At 36.0% G+C, this 19,226-nt stretch overlaps 1 protein-coding gene across 6 annotated transcripts in view; it reads left to right on the forward strand.

Moving 5' to 3' along the window:
* tweek (transmembrane protein KIAA1109 homolog tweek) overlaps positions 1-19,226 on the forward strand; it is a 278,923-nt gene that overhangs the window by 186,942 nt on the left and 72,755 nt on the right. For all 6 annotated transcript variants that reach the window (XM_069846680.1, XM_069846681.1, XM_069846682.1 and 3 more), the window contains 2 exons: positions 13,763-13,876; positions 17,539-17,815. In XM_069846680.1, the coding sequence (XP_069702781.1) occupies positions 13,763-13,876; positions 17,539-17,815 (391 nt within the window). The remainder of the gene's footprint in view (positions 1-13,762; positions 13,877-17,538; positions 17,816-19,226) is intronic.

A 19,226-nucleotide genomic window follows, 5' to 3' on the forward strand; every position in this document is an offset into this window, starting at 1 on the left:
ATATCAAATAATAATAAAAAAGGTTCTGCAGAGAAGACTCCGTTATGAGCCCGCAGCACATATCAAACTGCAAAGCCATCAATATTTCAGACAAACATGTTTACAAAATCACAGATGCCTACTGGCACATTAGAAAATAAATTGAGAAAATCCAACGTTCTTAGCATTTGAGTAATTGTTTTACTTATAGTAACATATCTCTACAAAAATTCTGTTTCATCTCTCTGAAGACACTGGATAATGTCGAGACAACACTTCACCCCTTTCTGCTTCTTCAGCATTCTATATTTTACAGACCAACCAAGCATAGAGTAATACAGTACTGGTACCTACAGATTTAAAATTTCTGTTAACAGTACAAAAAGACAACATAAAAGACTAGGGATACTGTTGGTCCCAGAGTCCGTGAATATTCAGAGAAGTGACGAAAATGCTGACAAATATATAAAAATTTATTTTGAGAATTTGACATGTGCCTATGTTTTTTTAAATCTTGGGAATTTTGAATGGTTTCACTGCTCAAAAAAATTATGACACAAACGAAGGCTCTCCCCATTTCTTAAAAAATAGACGAATAAGATCGGATTGTTCTAGGAGCGTTTTGTGTGGTTCTGTTTCATCTTGAAGTTATTGCACCACACTTTTGTTTTTGTGTTGCCACATGTTGTTTTATTAATCATATGTTCACTTGTAACTTTCATGTCGCAGAGCTTGCAATAAAGTATTCTGTTTCACTTGTGAAGAACACCTACTGCACTATATTCAGAAGCAAACTGTTAATGTTACTGCAGTACTTTGTTTCACTTTGGGCATTTTGTAATCACGTCATCTGCATTAGACACAATTCAAGCTTCAAGAAGGTACACTCATATCTCATAGATTCACTCATATCTCATAGATAGGTAACAGAAAGTTGAAATCAATACAACTATGAAATCTGCATCGATATGGGGAACTATTAATAATGGAATTCCTCAAGGATCAGTATTAGGTCCCCTACTTTTTCTAGTGTTTATAAATGATCTTGACCCCCTAATAAAAGATGTAGGTCATCCCATATTATTTGCAGATGACACAAGTACGAGGCCTGTCTAAAAAGTATCCGACCTTAATTTTTCCCGCGTAAAGTTGTGATTCTAAGGCGGCGCCACTGTGCATGGTGGAAGGAGGAACTGTAATGCGCATGCTTGAATTTTTTCACCGCATTCGCTTGTGCCAGTCACTGGCTGGTGGTCGCCAAGTAAGGTGCTGTTCTAGGTGTTTGTCGGATTTAGTTTTCTCGCAAGATGACTGAACGAATTGAGCAAAGATACTGCATCAAATTTTGTCAAAAGCTTGGTGATTCTCAAAGTCAAACAATTCGTAAGATTCAGCAGGTGTTTGGGGAAGATGCGATGGGTGTAACACAAATTAAGGAGTGGTTCAACCGATTCAAAGATGGCCGCACATCAGCGGAGAGTGAGCAGCGTTGTGGCAGGCCCCAAACTGCTCGGAGTGCAGCTGTTGTTGAGAGGGTGCGAAATTTGGTGATGGCAGATCGTCGTTTGACCGTGCGGGAGATTGCCGAAGAGGTTGGAGTGAGTAAAGATTCTGCACATGCAATTTTGTGTGATGATTTGAACATGAACCGAGTGGCTGCGAAATTCGTGCCCAAGTTGTTGTACCCGGAACAAAAAGACCTCCGTCGTGACGTTGCACAGGACCTTCTGGACACCGCCAACACTGATCCTGGGTTTCTGAACACCGTGATAACTGGAGATGAGTCATGGGTGTACGGGTACGACCCAGGAACAAAAAGACAGTCGTCGCAATGGAAGCATCCCGAGTCTCCAAGGCCAAAGAAAGCGCGGCAGGTGCGAAGCAAAATCAAGGTGATGCTGACTGTTTTCTTTGATGTCCGTGGAATTGTGCATCACGAATACGCACCGGAAGGACAAATGGTGACAAAGGAGTACTATCACGATGTTCTCCGGCGACTCCGTGATGCAGTTCGGCGCAAAAGACCAGACATGTGGACGGCGAACAACTGGCACTTGCATCACGACAACGCCCCCGCACATTCATCCCAATTGATACACACTTTCTTGGCCAAACATGGAATTACAACCGTTCACCAACCTCCCTACTCTCCAGACCTGGCTCCTTGCGACTTCTGGTTGTTTCCAAAATTGAAGACACCACTGAAAGGATCCCATTTTGAGAGTAGAGAAGAGATAATGCGGAATGCGACGACGGAGCTGAACACCATTCCAAAAGAAGACTTCCAGAGGTGTTTCCGGCAGTGGAAGGATCGGTGGGCTAAGTGTGTGCAAGCACAAGGGGCCTACTTTGAAGGGGATTAGGGTCCCAACCCCGTCAGGTATTTGAAATATTTTTTCTGGCTAAAGGTCAGATACTTTTTAGACAGACCTCGTATAGTAATTACAGCCAATAACTCCAACACATTCCAATCTTCAACAGAGGAAATTCTCTTCAAAATATGTGACTGGTTCTCAGTCAATAAATTAGTATTAAATTGTAACAAAACTAACACAATTCAATTTAAATCCTGTCCAAATTCAATGTTGCAAATGTCTAGCGCAATAATTAATAATAGATCCCTATTAGAAACAACAACAACCAAATTTCTTGGCTTAAAAATCGATAATGTGTTAAATTGGAAAAATCATATTAAAGAAATTACCCCCAAACTAAATTCAGCTTGTTTTGCTATTAGATCTATGCAAAAGATAGTAAATATCAATACCTTAAAAACAATATACTTTGCATACTTCCACTCGGTAATGAGTTTTGGAATAATATTCTGGGGAAATTCCACAGATAGTAACAATATTTTTCTATTACAAAAAAGAGTAATTAGAATAATAGTAGGTGCCAAATCTAGGGAATCTTGTAGGACTATTTTCAAAAAACTAGAAATAATGCCCATGCCTTGTCAGTATATCTTTTTATTAATAATCTTCCTCGTATGTAATCGTGAAAACTTTGTAACTAATTCAACAGTTCATAGCATACATACGAGTAAAAAAAAAAATGGCTTTCGTACTCCATCGGCAAGTCTATCGTGCTATCAAAAAGGAGTGCGTTATGTGGCGGTAAAAATTTTTAATAGCCTCTGTATCGATATAAAAAATGAAACTCAAACCATAAAATTATTTAGGGCCAAATTAAAGAAGTACCTAATTTCTCACGCTTTCTATTCTGTAGGTGAATTCATGACATTCAATAACACTTCGTGGAATTGATACTAAAACTTTGTGTTGTACTAGTAGACTATATTGTAAATCTCGTCTGTATATATTTCATCTAGACTGTGACTATAAATTAAGACTTTACAATAGTATTAAGTTTTTTGACTTGTTCCATATTCTAGCTGTAAAGCAAGGTATGAATACCATGGAATGTTAATAAATACAATACAATACAATACAGCAACACAGCGAGGCAATGCTACAGTTCCACGTCTTACTGTCTGTGTACTTAGGCATCTATACCTCTCGTGTTTCTAGATGAGTCCATTTTATGCATACTTCAGCAAAGGCGGAAGAAAGATAGTTTTTACAACTTTTACAGGCGAAAAATGTTCCCAGTGGCAGGGTCTTGATTTTCATAGGTCACTGCTATGGAATAATGGTTAGCATGCCTGACCTTGAAATGAGCGGGCCTGAGTTCAAATCCTGGTTGGTACAAGTTACCTGGTTGAGGTTTTTTTCGAGATTTTCCCTCAATCCATTAAGAGCAAATGCTGGGTAACTTTCAGTACTGGACCCTGGTCTCATTTCCCTGGCATTATCACCATTTTATTCAGAAGCTAGATAACCTTAGCAATTGATGTGGGCTATTCCATATAAAATCGATCAGTAAAAAACCTCGCATTTTTTATACTCTAATTTTTTCCTTATTTATACAAGGTGCTGAGGAGAGTGCATTTGCAAAAATATACTATCGAAAGTCAAACGGTTTTTGTATTGTTGAGCGACAAATTTAGCGTATTTTAGAAAAACAAGCCTCTTTCAGTGCTCAGAACTCTGGAACCATTCACTGCAGAACATTGAACGAGAGCTTATTTTGAAGCTGACATTTGGTAGGTTATGATAAGAAGTAATCCTTATTTTTATTGTATACAGAGAGACAGATAATCTGATTTTACTTACTTTTAGGCTTTTTGCCCATTTGAAAAAATGTAAAAAATATTGAGAAAAAACCTTGCATTATTAAGAAGGACTTCGGCATTGTTTGCTTAGTGTCACGGCAATACGTTTTGGGGGTATTAAATAAATTATTTTCACACGCCTGGACTTGAACGGCGCAGTACCGCACGCACTGGCCGAAAGATGAAGATAAGCGAGCGTTGGGCATCATTTTACTCCTGTGTTTATGAAAACCTGTGATAAAGCTAGCTATGCGCTACTAGACGACATGTCATGTGTATATGTCTCTTGGCCTTGCTTGTCTCAGCTAAATCCCGCCTCACAGTCAGCTGGTTACTTCACGCACATACTATTTATTTTCTTTATTTGATTTTTCAATACTTTCTAATCAACGTTGCACCAGTAAAAAATATGTGTTTATTTGTACTTTCAATGTGGAATCTAACCATATATTTTAAAAATATTTTTTCGTGGGCAAAGACGTCTTAATTAAGAAAAATCTAAATTTCTCCATTTCCATAAAAAGTAAGAAAAACTGTTTACATGTCAATATAAACTTTAACTTTTCAGCATCAAAATAAACCATGATTTCGATCATTGGGTGAAAGGGTTTCGGAGCCACAACAGTTTAAAGTTGCTAATTTTATGAAAATGCGATAAATTAAAATATTTTTAATTTAAACACTATGAAGTTCTGATGCCTCAAACTTTGCACAAAGCATTGTATCACAGTTGTCAACGGACAGAAAAAGTTTCATTGTATTTAAAAATTGCAAGGTCAATTTTCTCTGTATTTCGGTCGATTTGAGATGGAATAGCCCATGTAGTGTCGTTGAATGAACCAGTTAAAAAATAAACTAATTTTAATATTATTCTCCTTAGGTGAGAAATACGATTTGCACTTCTATAAGTCTGAATAAAATTATATTAATGAACAGAGGAAGTGAATAAAACGCATACAGTAGATCTCCACCGTAAGCTATTTCCTCTGCACGTAACTTAGTTTGCAGAATACATTTCTCCTTTCTATCTTCAGTTAGTAGGCAGCTTTGTATTGCACACATTACTTGGTTTTGAAAACACTGAGTCATTGTTATAGCGTGTGAAGTAGAAGAAGAGTTTAACTGTTAGCAGAAACTAGACATACTGGTAAATAAATTTTTAGGGGGGGGGGGGGAAATATATATATATATATAAGTTCAAGTCTGATTGAGCTGCAGGGCTTTGCATAGGGCTATAGTTTGACAACTTCAAGTGAAACCCCGTAAAACACGCCAACTTCTGGAATCTCTCTCTTTCTTTCTTCTCTCTCCCTCGCTCCTCGTCATTCAGTCACCAATCACCACGTAAATATCTGAGAGGGCGTGTGTGGGCGTCGCAACCAATAGAAGAACCACTCTCCAGTATTACCACAATAACGGATTCTTCATTTTTGCCTCGACTGTTGGCTAGGAAGGTTCCATTATCCTAGCATTGCAGGCAACTAGTCAACCTTTTAATGCTTTTGTTAGCAGGTTTGACAAACTGTGAGTGGACCTGCAAGTACATAGTGCATAGTGCTCTCTCCCTTCCCCCGTGCTTTCTCACTTTCTCCTCCCCAAGACAGCCAGCGCTCACGTAGTAACTCGGTCAGGGTTTCAGTTTGATTTTTCAATCTATACATAATGTGTTGGATGACAAAAAAGAAAATTTGGACAAATGAATGAAGAGACAGCATGTCAAAAATCATACTTTTTGGCATTTGTCTTAAATTGTTGGAAGGATTTTGATCATATTCAGTAGCTATTTACAGGTTGATTTACTTAGGAATGATGCATATGGAACTATAATATTTTTAGTAAAAAAATGAATATGCATTTATTTGAAATCAAAAACAGAAAATGGCGATAAAGCTTTCGATCCTAACAGTCTTCTTATTCAGTTTTGTTTGCTGCATAATATGAAAAGAGAAATGAAATGAGCTGCCAGCATGTCCCCAGATCGCTGTTTCTTGGAGAAATTAATAATTACAACTTTTGGCACTTCTGTGCTATGCTACCACTACACTACAGGACCACTCTTAAAAACACATTTTGACTTTAGCCTTATAAGGGCTAAAATTGGAAAATTAAGACCAATTTGATAACTTTTACGGATGGGTATTGTTTGTACATCATTAAAGTTTAACAAAACTGGCGTTGTGGACTCCCCTGTAAGCTAAAATTATTCTTTGACGTCTTTTCATTCAGTGTTATTACGTAATAGAAATTACCAACACAGCTATTAAATTGTGTTATTTTGCACAGCATGTAATGTTGCCTCTCCCCTTTACATGTGGAGAAGACTCTCCTTCACTTTGCTTACTGTATGCTTTGTTTGCTACCAATCAACTTGTCAAGAAAATTACGAACAACTGTAACGTTTGCACAAAGAGTGTTACAAAAGTAGATATATTATGTTTACATTTAAAAATAGTATGTAATAATCAAGATGCAGAAAAATAGCCATTTTACAAAAATAACAAAGCATGTGTGCATATTACATATCTATATGAGCGGTCGTATTCATTATATAAATATGAAAGTTATAAAAATTCATTGATTATAGTTCACGTTAACACTTTGTTTGTTGAAAACATAAAATTGTTTAATCACACGTTAAAAAGTGTTAAAATTTAAAAAAAAGGTATATACCTTGGACAGATGGTCAATTTCGACGTGATGTTACGTCTTCATCAGTGTCTCCTGAACTACTGGTGATCTTGAATTCTGCGATGTGCATTTGTCGGTATAGGACAGACAGGAAGATCCTTTCACACAAGATATAATGAACATATTAAAGCTATAACCAAATCATACATCACATCAAATTATGCAGACCACATTATCAACAATAATCATGACTACAATAATATAGAAACAGATATGGAAATTTTACACATCACACCAAAAAGTTCACAGTTAAACATCCTAGAACAGTACGAAATATATAAACATACAATAACGTACCCACAACATATACTTAATACACAATTACAGTTCAATACCCACACATTATTCGACGTCATGATACATCATAACACACAAACAAGCAGTCCCCACCATAAGAGCAACATACCCCCGCCCCTACAACCGACAAATGCACATCGCAGAATTCAAGATCACCAGTAGTTCAGGAGACACTGATGAAGACTTAACATCATGTCAAAACGGGCCGTCTGTCCAAGGTATATACCTTTTTTAAAAATTTTATAAAAATTTGATAAATGGTATGCACTTATCTAAAATTAAAATGGAAGTCAATGTAACTTCACTTGAAGTAGTTTCTTGCAAACCTGGTGACAACATGAGAGATCTAAGAATAGATGTGACAATGAATGAACAGAAAAATGATGTTAATTCTTCTTTTAACTTCTTTTAATGTATTTCTGAATACAATGAATCGAATAAGTCGTTAACACTTCACTGAACTAAGGAAAAAAGTAATAAATTCCAGTACTGGCATAACTCAGGAGTAGCATGTTTTTCTGCTTGCTGATCTAGAGCTGAGTTCGGGCACGGATTCGATTCCTGCTTGGCCTGATTGCCTAGTTAGGTCTTTTCCGAGGTTTTCCCCAACTGTAAGGCAAATTGCAGGTAATCTTTGGTGAATCCTCAGGTCACCTCACGAAATACCATCTTGCTATCACCAATTCCATTGATAATAGTTGATATAGCATTGTTAAATAACCGAGTAAAAAAATAACAAATTCCTGGCTAATAAAATCTTACTGTACTTCTAAAATTCAATATATTTTACATTAATTCGTATAGTGAGCTCTAATGTGATCATTGTGTCACCCTGGGTAAAAGAAAGTTACTGTACTTGTTTCTTGCGACGAGCATCGCTTTTCGGAAACAGAGTATTGGATTAGCTGATCAGTAGCTTACTACTACACACTGTTAACTTGCCAATACGTTAATTGTCAAATTTGTTGCTTTGAGAAATAGACAACTGGAAGTCAAATTGTCTTTCTGCAGCCTTCGTAACAGTTCTCTCATTTTCATTATCGTTTCTCAACACCTCAAGATAATTAATGGCTTGGACTACAGTCGTATGATGTTCTCACAAGACCTGGAGGACCAGGAGCCTGTCATCCATGGTGGATTTAGACCTTCGATGTCTTTTTCCCATTCTTTTACAGTAAGTACTGAATTAACATGACGATCATAAGACATGTTGGCATACTGATGTCATTAGACATAGAGCAATTCCTCATGAATCTTTGTCTAGTATGACATCTTGTTCAATGACTTCTCAACTATGAGATCAAATTGAAATGCAGAACTGAAGAAATATGGATTGTGACAAACGTAATAATCTGTCAATAAGGACCTGATTTTTTGGTGAAATAAAGCTCCTGATTTCGGTGCTTTACATGCTTCTGTTTTGAGTTGGTATTTCGCGGAATAAATAGCCATTTTAACGCATATTTCTCATTAACAAATTTTATTTATGATACCTATTTGTTTAAAATTTTACACACACTATAAACACAATACGACGTTCTCAGCATTCAAATACATCCCAAGAACACACATCTAGCATAGTTTCAACATCCAGATGACCTGAAAATATACAAAAAAATGCCCGGACATATTCAAACATTTTTAACAACTCAAACCAAGAAATGGATTCGGAACACCTCAAAATCTGTGCTTCATTGGCTGGTCATGATAATATCTTTGAAAAATATTGGAGTGCAAGAGGTCAAATTACTTTATTGTCAAACGCCTGGCATTAGAAAACAACAACATTTTTAACAAGAGCCAGAACAAGTCACATTGTCACACAATTGTACCTACACCCATTTCACCTTTCTGATAATCCTACTTGTCTGTGGTGTAATAATCATGACGAAGATCTGGAACACATTCTTCTATACTGTCCATCCATAAACCACAAAAGAAGTAAATTAAAATCATCAGTACCAGTTGCAGAAGACACAGCCCTGCAGTATATATTGACTACACCCCAAATCTGGCTACTAGCAACAGGCATCTATAATGAACACCGATCAAAATATCCCTCATTTCTCGTGAGAAACAAAAACTGAATAGACTACAGTGGACTATAGTGGACTTTATGTTGTCAGCTGGATACATTAAGAAGATTGATTGATTAATTGATTGATTCGTGATAAAGGGATCTTATTTTGTTACAACCGACATATTTTGCGCAAACCAAATTTTGCGGTATTTTGCGGCTTTATTTCGCTCAGTTATAAAATAACAGTTGGAATGTTTTTGCGTTTATCAATTACCAAAAAGTCAGGCCCTTATCCATCAATATCAGCACCTCACAAAAGGTTTTATTGCTAGTCTGTGTGGTGAAACCATGAAATACAAGATCTCGTGATTGTTGGTAAACAATGGATCCTATAGTTGCATTTTAAGACTTCTTGGCATTGTATTAATTTCAACAAAGATTGCATTTATCTATGTACTGTGAAAACAACTTTTAAATATAATGGTGCTTACTCTATTGCTAGATTTTTGGGTTTTTGTATCATGTCAGAGATAAAGAAACATCCAAAGTTTCGAAGCTGCGTATTCATCTCATCAATGGGGAAGACAGGGAAAGAGGATCCAACAAGTAGGGTCTCTTTTCCTTGCAGAAAATTCAACAAGATGTTATACCTTCCTACTCTTCTGTGGTGATAGCTCTGAAACATATGACGTTTTTGCATCTGTGACTTGGTTCAAATCCCCAAAAATCTGGTACCAATGTTAACATCTTTGTTGCTTATTGTTGATTATTTAGTTTTTACCAAGTAATCCATTATTCTTCCAGCAAGTGTAGTTCGCCATATTGCTCCAAGAAGGTAAATTTTTGAATAGTGAGAAACTTACTCTTGGGTAAAAATAATAATTTATGCTACAAGAGAGTAAAGTAGTATTTTATTCACAAATGGAATATTTTTTTAGGCTCTGAGATGCAAGACGAGGTGTTAACTTCCACGAGTGCATGAAATCTGTTTACTGTCGTGTGGCATACAGTATTTTATCTAATACGACGTTTAATAAATTGTAACAAATAAATATTGTAATAATTTAATGTGAGATATGTAATATATAAAGTTATCCTTTATATTCATGTTATGCTGCTAGCAGCTAGTGTATATCTCCAATAGTAATATGCGTTACAAGAGCGGTATGTTGAAGTTTTCATGTTCGAGGAAAAGTTTGAAAAAGCGAAACGTAGTTGAGCTTTTTTAATTTCCGAGAATTGAAAGAAAACATACCGCTCGTGTATTGTACATTATTTTGTGCGAAGATCGTTTATTACATACCTGAAAGAGGAATTTCTAATTAGTTGCAATGAAATCTCCATCTTGGTTTCTGTTCAATGACGGCAAATTTCCAAAAAAAAAAAAAATCTATCTTCAACATTGTTGCTTTAAAATGTTTTCAGTGTTTACTATACTTCAGCAGGCCGTGATATATGTCTGTCTTTTTTTTCTCCCAGTCTATAAATGCGAACTTAAAACAAACGGTAAGGTTATGTAATTATTTATTTTTCATTTTAATATTTTAACAATATTATTTATATAACACATTGCAGTAATAACATCGGCGTCGACCTGGTTGGCAAGTTGGTATAGCGCTGGCCTTCTATGCCCAAGGTTGCGGGTTCGATCCCGGGCCAGGTCGATGGCATTTAAGTGTGCTTAAATGCGACAGGCTCATGTCAGTAGATTTACTGGCATGTAAAAGAACTCCTGCGGGACAAAATTCCGGCACATCCGGCGACGCTGATATAACCTCTGCAGTTGCGAGCGTCGTTAAATAAAACATAACATAACATCGGCAAGTTAAATTTTGCCGGTCAAAGTAGCCGCCATGATGAGTCTGGAATCTTGTTGATATTTTTAACGGCTTCCTTAATGTTACTTGCATCACGAATGCAGTAACTTTAGTGGAGTTGTAGAGTTTACTTAATTTTTGTAAATATTTAAAAACAATAATTAACAGTGCAATTTAAGTGAAATTGCAGTGGTAAGTTTTCAATTTATAATTATTACTATATTGAACGTCTCTAAAAATAATATGTTAAAAGCCTAAAGCAGTAAAATTAATATGTCACTTTAGCGGTAAGAAGAGGGAAACTGTTATGTGTGTTCGGTTGGGAATACTGAATGTGGAATTTTAGACTTTCCGCGGATTGGTTTTGTGCGGAAACCAAGCAAATACGCACAATCTCGCACAAAAGCTATTTGTTGCTACATAATCTAGTAACTAAGACAACAAAAATATAAATATCCACTGCTTGTTCCTAGCAACAGTAACATGAATATAAAGAATGCCAGTAACTATGCATTAAATATCAACATAAGAACAAGCTGATTTATTGGGAAATGTGGATAAAATCATGCTTTACTCTCTTATAGCATAGAAAATGGTGAGCTTAGATATGTTCTAAGTGCTTCTTCTGCAGACATATAAATATGGTAACTCAAATAATCACTGTCTCTTCTAGCCTGGCCATGCATACTCCATGTCTGATGTTGGGCATTTGTAATGCGGAATCATTTCCTATATGGCGAATTGAATGACAGGAATGATTACTACGTGGGTCGAATTTTTACATGGTCAAGAAGGGATTGATGAATTTTTCTTACGAGTCCTCCTTTAAAAGACAGATTTCTTGAAGATGCATAGTGAAGTAAATCTATTGAATGGGATCTTCTCTTCACTTTCCTTCAAAGTCCTCGTTATCTGTTAAATGGTTATACAGATATTGTGGATTCAAACCCAGCTAAGGGAACGGATTTTTAGACAGGCATAATACTAAATTTTGCTTTCAGAGGATGTCAAAGTGAAGCCATTAGCTCCATGGAGTAGATTTACTACATGTGAAAGATTCGTTTGTTTCAGTTTCAGTTTATCAAAATAACTCGATTGAATATGTCAGAAGTTACAATGTTTCCCAAATTTTAGTGGTGAGGCCTTGATTGATTCATACAGATGGCTCATATGCATTTTGTGTAGTGTTTAATTCAGATTCTTTTCATCGGGAGGAATATATACTTCACTGGGGGTAGGTGGAACCAACAGCAAAAGAAGCAATGATTTAGATCCTACCTTACAACAACAGAGGTAGTCTTTGTAAAAAGGAACATAGAAAATGGGGTAAATTGAAGAAATACAGCTTTCATTCGTTTATATTTGCTTTAAATACTACTAAACATTAATATAGGCATTAACTTAAAAATATTAATATTATTATGTAAAAGATGCTGAATATGAACTATCCTTCTGTGTATGTAAAATTGTTCATAAAGTCGGTGTTAAATACCGTTTTTACATAAACTGCCTAAATTCAGTGGACCTACAAGTTGTAATTACTCACCACTTAAATTTGACAGGTGCGTCTTCCAGTAACTTTTCTAAGGCTTTTAAAAGGCACAGATATGAATACTGCTCCTGTTTTTTAAAGAGCTTCGATGTCATTTTTAAATGCATTTCACTCATTTTACAAAACGCACCTTCCAGAGTACGATCGTAATATAACCAATCATATTTAATTTCGCATGATTTTTTAAATTTTATTTCACGTCCAACCGTTTTATTCACTTACTCACCACTAACAGCACTAGATGAAGGTAACACAGATGAAATTACCAGTTCACAGATTTTACTTTTACTTGGAGCCAATTGAGAATTTTCTTCATTAAATGCAATGGATGTACTTTCTATTGACTCCTCAATACGTCTTTTCTTTATTTATTATTTTAGTAAACAAAATTATTATCTTTTGTCGTTGATTTTATGAAATCTCCTATGTCACAGTACAGAGTATAATTTTTCAAGAGGAAGGAAAAAGTAATTAAATATCATTAAGTATACACTGATCTTTAATGATGTTATTGATGCCCATCACATTCACCAACGCTTCCTACCTAATTATCTAATATCGTTATGTATGCCTATTGATTTTTAATTACTTTTTTCTTCCTCCTGGAAATATTATGCTCTTTACTGTCACATAGGAGGTTTCATAAAATCAACGATGATTTGCTAAAAAAAATTAACACTGAAAACTGCGCAAATGAAAACACAGCAGACCTGACGTCTTAACTGCAACAATGGAGACTGAAAATTCAGACGGTTTAAATTTCAACAATCAAGATCGGCCCGTAGACCACAAATTAACCTTCAAGCAAACAACTACCTGAAAATCTTCATTAACTGAATTTATTTTAGTTACTGGAAAGTCATAAGAGATTTATGCAGTATATAATATTGTATAAATTCTGTTTTATAAAGTAAGTTCACAGGGCTAACGGCTTCGAAGCTGGTTACCTGGTTCTAATGAAGTGCACTGGTAGCAATCTAAAACATGAGGGCATGAGATAGTTACTCTGCCTGCCATTAAAATTCACTTCAACTAAATCCCCCCCCCCCAAAAATTGTATTTTAAAAAAGTCTGTTATCTCCGGGGGGGGGGGGACATCCTGGAATCTAGGGAGGTGGGAAATTCCCCCCTAATTCATTATTGATTTTGTGTCACCAGATTCGCATATTATTCATGTCTACTCAAACATCTTTTTCACGCTTGCTGCTGGTCACTATCGTTAAAATATGTTTCAGGTGTTTGAAAAAGTGCCCTTTGGACAGCTGAGTGCTCCTCACCTGGGCACTCTGTTCCTGCAACTCACTGTGGACGACATGGGCATCTGTCTGCCCCTCAATCCTCTACCTCTTGTAAGTGAAGCTCAGAAAACACTGCAAAGTTTTAGTTGAGTACCTACTAAGTTCAGTTCCTGCGACTTTTTGGAACTGCTTACAGGTTCTATAGTTGTATATATTTATTTACACTGCAAGTGGGCAAACACCCAGTGGCAGTGGTATACACAATATAAACAATACACAATAAAATTACAATACACAATACAATTATACAATACACAATACATTAAGAATACACAATACAATTTAACACAATAATTACAATTAATAATAAAACATAAAATACCTAATTTTACAATACAACCTACATATGTATAGGCCCTACATAAGTTTCAATAGTCTTTCACTTTACTCTCATCTCACTCACTGTAGTGGCACTATGACGCATTTCACTGACACATTAGGACACATTTCACTGACACTATAGAACACATTTCATTGACGCTATAAATTATCACTGATCGGAACTGTTCACTGCACTGTAAAACCATAACTTCACTGACTCACCTCGCTTCACTCATACAACAGCTCAAATAAGACAAATAATTACACCCTTATGCATACTTATAAACAGAACTACATTTAAGCTAAACATTTCTAGTCAAAGGCCCTCTTACACGCTATTTTTAAATAATTTACAATTCAAACCAAGGGAGTAACTCGTCAGGCTAAATAAATACATGTCACCTTAAAAAAAATTAAATGTTAAATGTCACCTTAATTTTAATTTGCACTTTATACACAACTTTTTAAGTTATTCTTGAATCTCCTTAAGGAAGGACAGCCCTCAAAGACCGTTGCATGTAGGTCATTCCAATCATTTATAGTTCTATTTAAAAATGAGAATTTACCTACATCCGTTTTCTGTTTCCTACATTTGATTTTAAAATCATGATCGTTCCTACCATAGTACATTGGCTTTTCTAACCGAGCCGTTATGTCTACCCATACTTTGTGACCTAGATGTGCTCTATGCAATGATGCTATTCTAGTTTTCCTACGGTTGGCTTGTATCACTAGAGTCTAGACATTAAATTTGAAATACACAGTAGCAGAACCCAGATTCATCTTTGCAAATCATTCACTATGAAAGCCTGAAATCTTACATAGAAGGGTCGTCAAGGAAGTACCCATTTGGACTTTAAAAAGAAATTTAAATAAGTAATTTTTAGTAATGGCAGCTTATCAACTACAATTAGTAATGGAAAAATATAATCTTAAAATTTCGAATTATGAAACAAAAACATTGACTTTTAAAAGAGCTGACCACAGAAGATGTAAAATAATTTTAAATCATGAAATCATAGAACAGGTATCCTTATTTAACTATTTAGGCTGCAATATATCATACTTAAAAGAACAAGACATCGTAAATAAATGAGTAGATTTCAACAGATGTGTGGAACAATATGAAGGATCTTAAAAAATAAAACGCAACGTTCAATGCAATTAAAATTTTATAAAATGTTAACTGTTCCACTAATTAACCTATGGTTCAGAAAATTGATCCATAAACCGAGTAACTAAAAAGAAAATTGTAACCAATGAAATGAAATTCCTTCGAAGTTTTGCTGGTCCCACTCTTTTAGATCATCAAAAGAACAAAAATATACAACAGTAGCTAAATATTTTTAATTTAGCTGAAAAAAAAAAAATAAAATTGGTATTAATATATAAGAAGAATGAAAGACGACCAGTTATCTAAAGTAATACTGGACTATGAAATGTAGGTAGGTTGATAAGATGGATAGAAGACAATAAACTTTGAAGACAGAACAGACCAATAGGCTGTGGTTGAAGAAGAAGAAGTTTTAATAATGTGTAATTTTTATGACATTCCATAAGTATTTTTCCCTTATAATTCTCTCAACAATTAGACATTCTTCATAGTGACGTCCACACCTGTGGAGTAACAGTTAGCTCGTCTGGCCGTGAAACCAGATGGCCCGGGTTCGAATCCTGGTCAGGGCAAGTTATCTGGTTGAGGTTTTTTCCGAGGTTTTCCCTCAACCCAATGTAAGCAAATGCTGGGTAACTATCGGTGCTTGACCCTGGACTCATTTCACTGGCATTATCACTTTCATCTCATTCAGACGCTAAATAACCTGAGATGTTGATACAGCGCCGTAAAATAACCTACTTAAAAAATTCATAGTGACACTAGTTGCTGAATGCCTTTGTCATGAAGATTTGTCTCTTGTCCATTTAATTATTTCTTACCTGCATCATTTATCAGTTTTAAAGAATGAGCAATCCAAAATTCCTTTAGGAAAAGAAAGATTCTGTCATTGGTAGGGACACCCGATTTTTGTGAATGATTTTTTTCACTAATTTCTGCTAGAATTAAAATTTTTATAGGTATGAAGAATACTCGTTCTGTAGACACGTTTTACGATCGCGATTTGTCGCGAATTTTTGTCGTTTTCTATTTTTTTGCGAATCTCAATTTTTTTCATTAAACGAATGCAATTTTTTTTACGAATATTTCTGAATCGTACATTCATTGATCACCTATGTTGTCAGCAAACGGCTCGACATATTAAGGAGATTGATTGATTCATTGATCACGAAATTCCATTCTTTTATTTTCGACCATGAAACATTCGAAATAAGTACGAAATAAATGGGTCTGTCCTTCTGTTTTATCACGTGGAAAGCATGGCTGTGAAAAATAAAAATCTCTGTGTTGCACATGTACAATGCTTAGATTCGTTACACACTAACACAATAAGAAGAAATGTGTAAAAGTTATTTATCACCTTTTCAGCAAGATTACGTAACGAAGGCTAAGGAATAATGTATTTTGGTAATTCGGCAGCCAAGTGGCCCATCATAGTGTGCGAATGAACAATAGGGCTGATGTTTTTGTTATTCATATGACTCTATAGTCGCGACGCTGTTATTCCTGGCATGACTCCTCCTCTTTGCTTACGTCTTAGAAAGTGAAGGCTCTATAAAGTCTAGGTAGGTAGTATCGTTCGCCATTTTTGTTCTTTCGTTGCCGAGCTACCATACAAGGAACCTATTTGCCACACCGTTAAACATTATCATGTCGTAGCTCCTATGATAATAAATCAAACACACTGTAATTCAGCAAATAATTGAGCGACAAATAACGTCTTCGTGTGCTTTCTGCAAACGCCAACGAAAGAGCCAAAATGGCGGGTGATTATATATTAAGTATTTATCGAGCCTTAAGAAATGTTGTTGTTGTTTTCTAATGCCAGGTGTTTGACAATAAAGTCATTTGACCTCTTGCACTCCAATATTTTTCAAAGATATTATCATGACCAGCCACTGAAGCACAGATTTTGAGGTGTTCCGAATCCATTTCTTGGTTTGAGTTGCACAATGGGCAGTTAGGGGACTGATATATTCCAATTCTATGCAGGTGTTTGGCCAAACAATCATGGCCTGTTGCCAATCTAAATGCAGCTACAGACGATTTTCGTGGTAAATCGGGAATTAACTGTGAATTTTGATGCAGAGAGTTCCATTTTTTCCCTTGGGATTGAGTTATCAAGAGCCTTAAGAAATGAATAACGTCTTCATCAGCGAATCACAAGATGCACACATTTAAATGTAGCCGACCTGCAACGCGATTGGCTGCCGGAAATTAGAGCAACAGGACTCTAGTAACCATGTTTTTCTATAATAAAGCCCTCATTGTTATGCAGGCCTCATGGGGAGTGAACCGCCAGATGTACGACGTGGAGAGTCGTGGTGCGGTGGTGGTGACCTTGGAGAGCACCAGCATCTCAGCCTGCAGCTCCGGCTCCCTCGTCAGCAAGGGGCGCTTCATGGGGCTCTGTCTGCGCTTCGCTGACGACTTCGAGACGAGCCTGGATGACTGGAAGCCGGACATGAGTGACAGCACCATCATGAACCTGTGTGTCGTGTCCGAGGGCACGTACGAAGTGTGCAGCCGCACTATTGCACAGAAGCAAGGCACAGGTGAGCAGAACATAACAGTTCTCTTCATTTTTTTCTTTACTTCAGGTTACAACAATTATTCAACCACTTTGAAAAAGAAATTAAGTGCTCTCGATGCATATTTGATTAGCAAAGACAGTGCTTTCAGAAATCGAGATTTATATAAGGGTATAAAGGAATTTAAAAACGGATATCAGGCAAGGGTAAATGTGATCAAGGATGGGAATTGTGACTTACTTGCAGACTCTCATTCAATCCTGAACAGATGGAAAAACTATTTTGGGCAACTACTAAATATACATAGGCCAAATAGAAATGATCAGGACGAAATTCAAATACAAACTGCTGAGCCATTCATTCCGGAACCCACACTTTCTGAAATCGAAATTGCGATAAAAAATCTGAAAAAATACAAGTCTCCAGGTATTGATCAAATTCCAGCAGAATTAATACAAGAGGGTGGAAGGGCATTATCTAGCGAAATTTATAAACTTGTACTTGCAATTTGGGAAAAGGAAATTGTACCAGAACAATGGAAGGAGTCCATAATCGTACCAATTTTTAAGAAGGGGGACAAGACTAACTGTAGTAACTTTCGAGGAATATCACTTTTGTTGACATCGTACAAAATTTTGTCGAATATCCTTTTGAGAAGATTAACTCCATATGTAGATGAAATTATTGAGGATCATCAGTGTGGTTTTAGGCGTAATAGATCGACTATTGATCAGATTTTTTGTATTCGACAGATATTGGAGAAAAAATGGGAGTATAAGGGTACAGTACATCAGTTATTCATAGATTTCAAAAAGGCGTATGACTCGGTTAAGAGAGAAGTTTTATGTAATATTCTTATTGAATTTAGTATTCCCAAGAAACTAGTTCGATTAATTAAAATGTGTCTTAGTGAAACTTACAGCAGAGTTCGTATAGGCCAGTTTCTATCTGATGCTTTTCCAATTCACTGCGGGCTAAAGCAGGGAGATGCACTATCACCTTTACTTTTTAACTTCGCTCTAGAATATGCCCTTAGGAAAGTTCAGGATAATAGACAGGGTTTGGAGTTGAATGGGTTACATCAGCTTCTTGTCTATGCGGATGACGTGAATATCCTAGGGGAAAATCCACAAACTATTAGGGAAAACGCGGAAATTCTAGTTGAAGCAAGTAAAGCGATAGGGTTGGAAGTAAATCCCGAAAAGACTAAATATATGATTATGTCTCGTGACCAGAATATTGTACGAAATGGAACTGTAAAAATTAGAGATTTATCTTTCGAAGAGGTGGAAAAATTCAAATGTCTTGGAGCAACAGTAACAAATATAAATGACACTCGGGAGGAAATTAAACGCAGAATAAATATGGGAAATGCTTGTTATTATTCGGTTGAGAAGCTTTTGTCATCTAGTCTTCTGTCAAAAAATCTGAAAGT

Source organism: Periplaneta americana, chromosome 15 (assembly GCF_040183065.1).
Source record: "Periplaneta americana isolate PAMFEO1 chromosome 15, P.americana_PAMFEO1_priV1, whole genome shotgun sequence".
NCBI lineage: Eukaryota > Metazoa > Arthropoda > Insecta > Blattodea > Blattidae > Periplaneta > Periplaneta americana.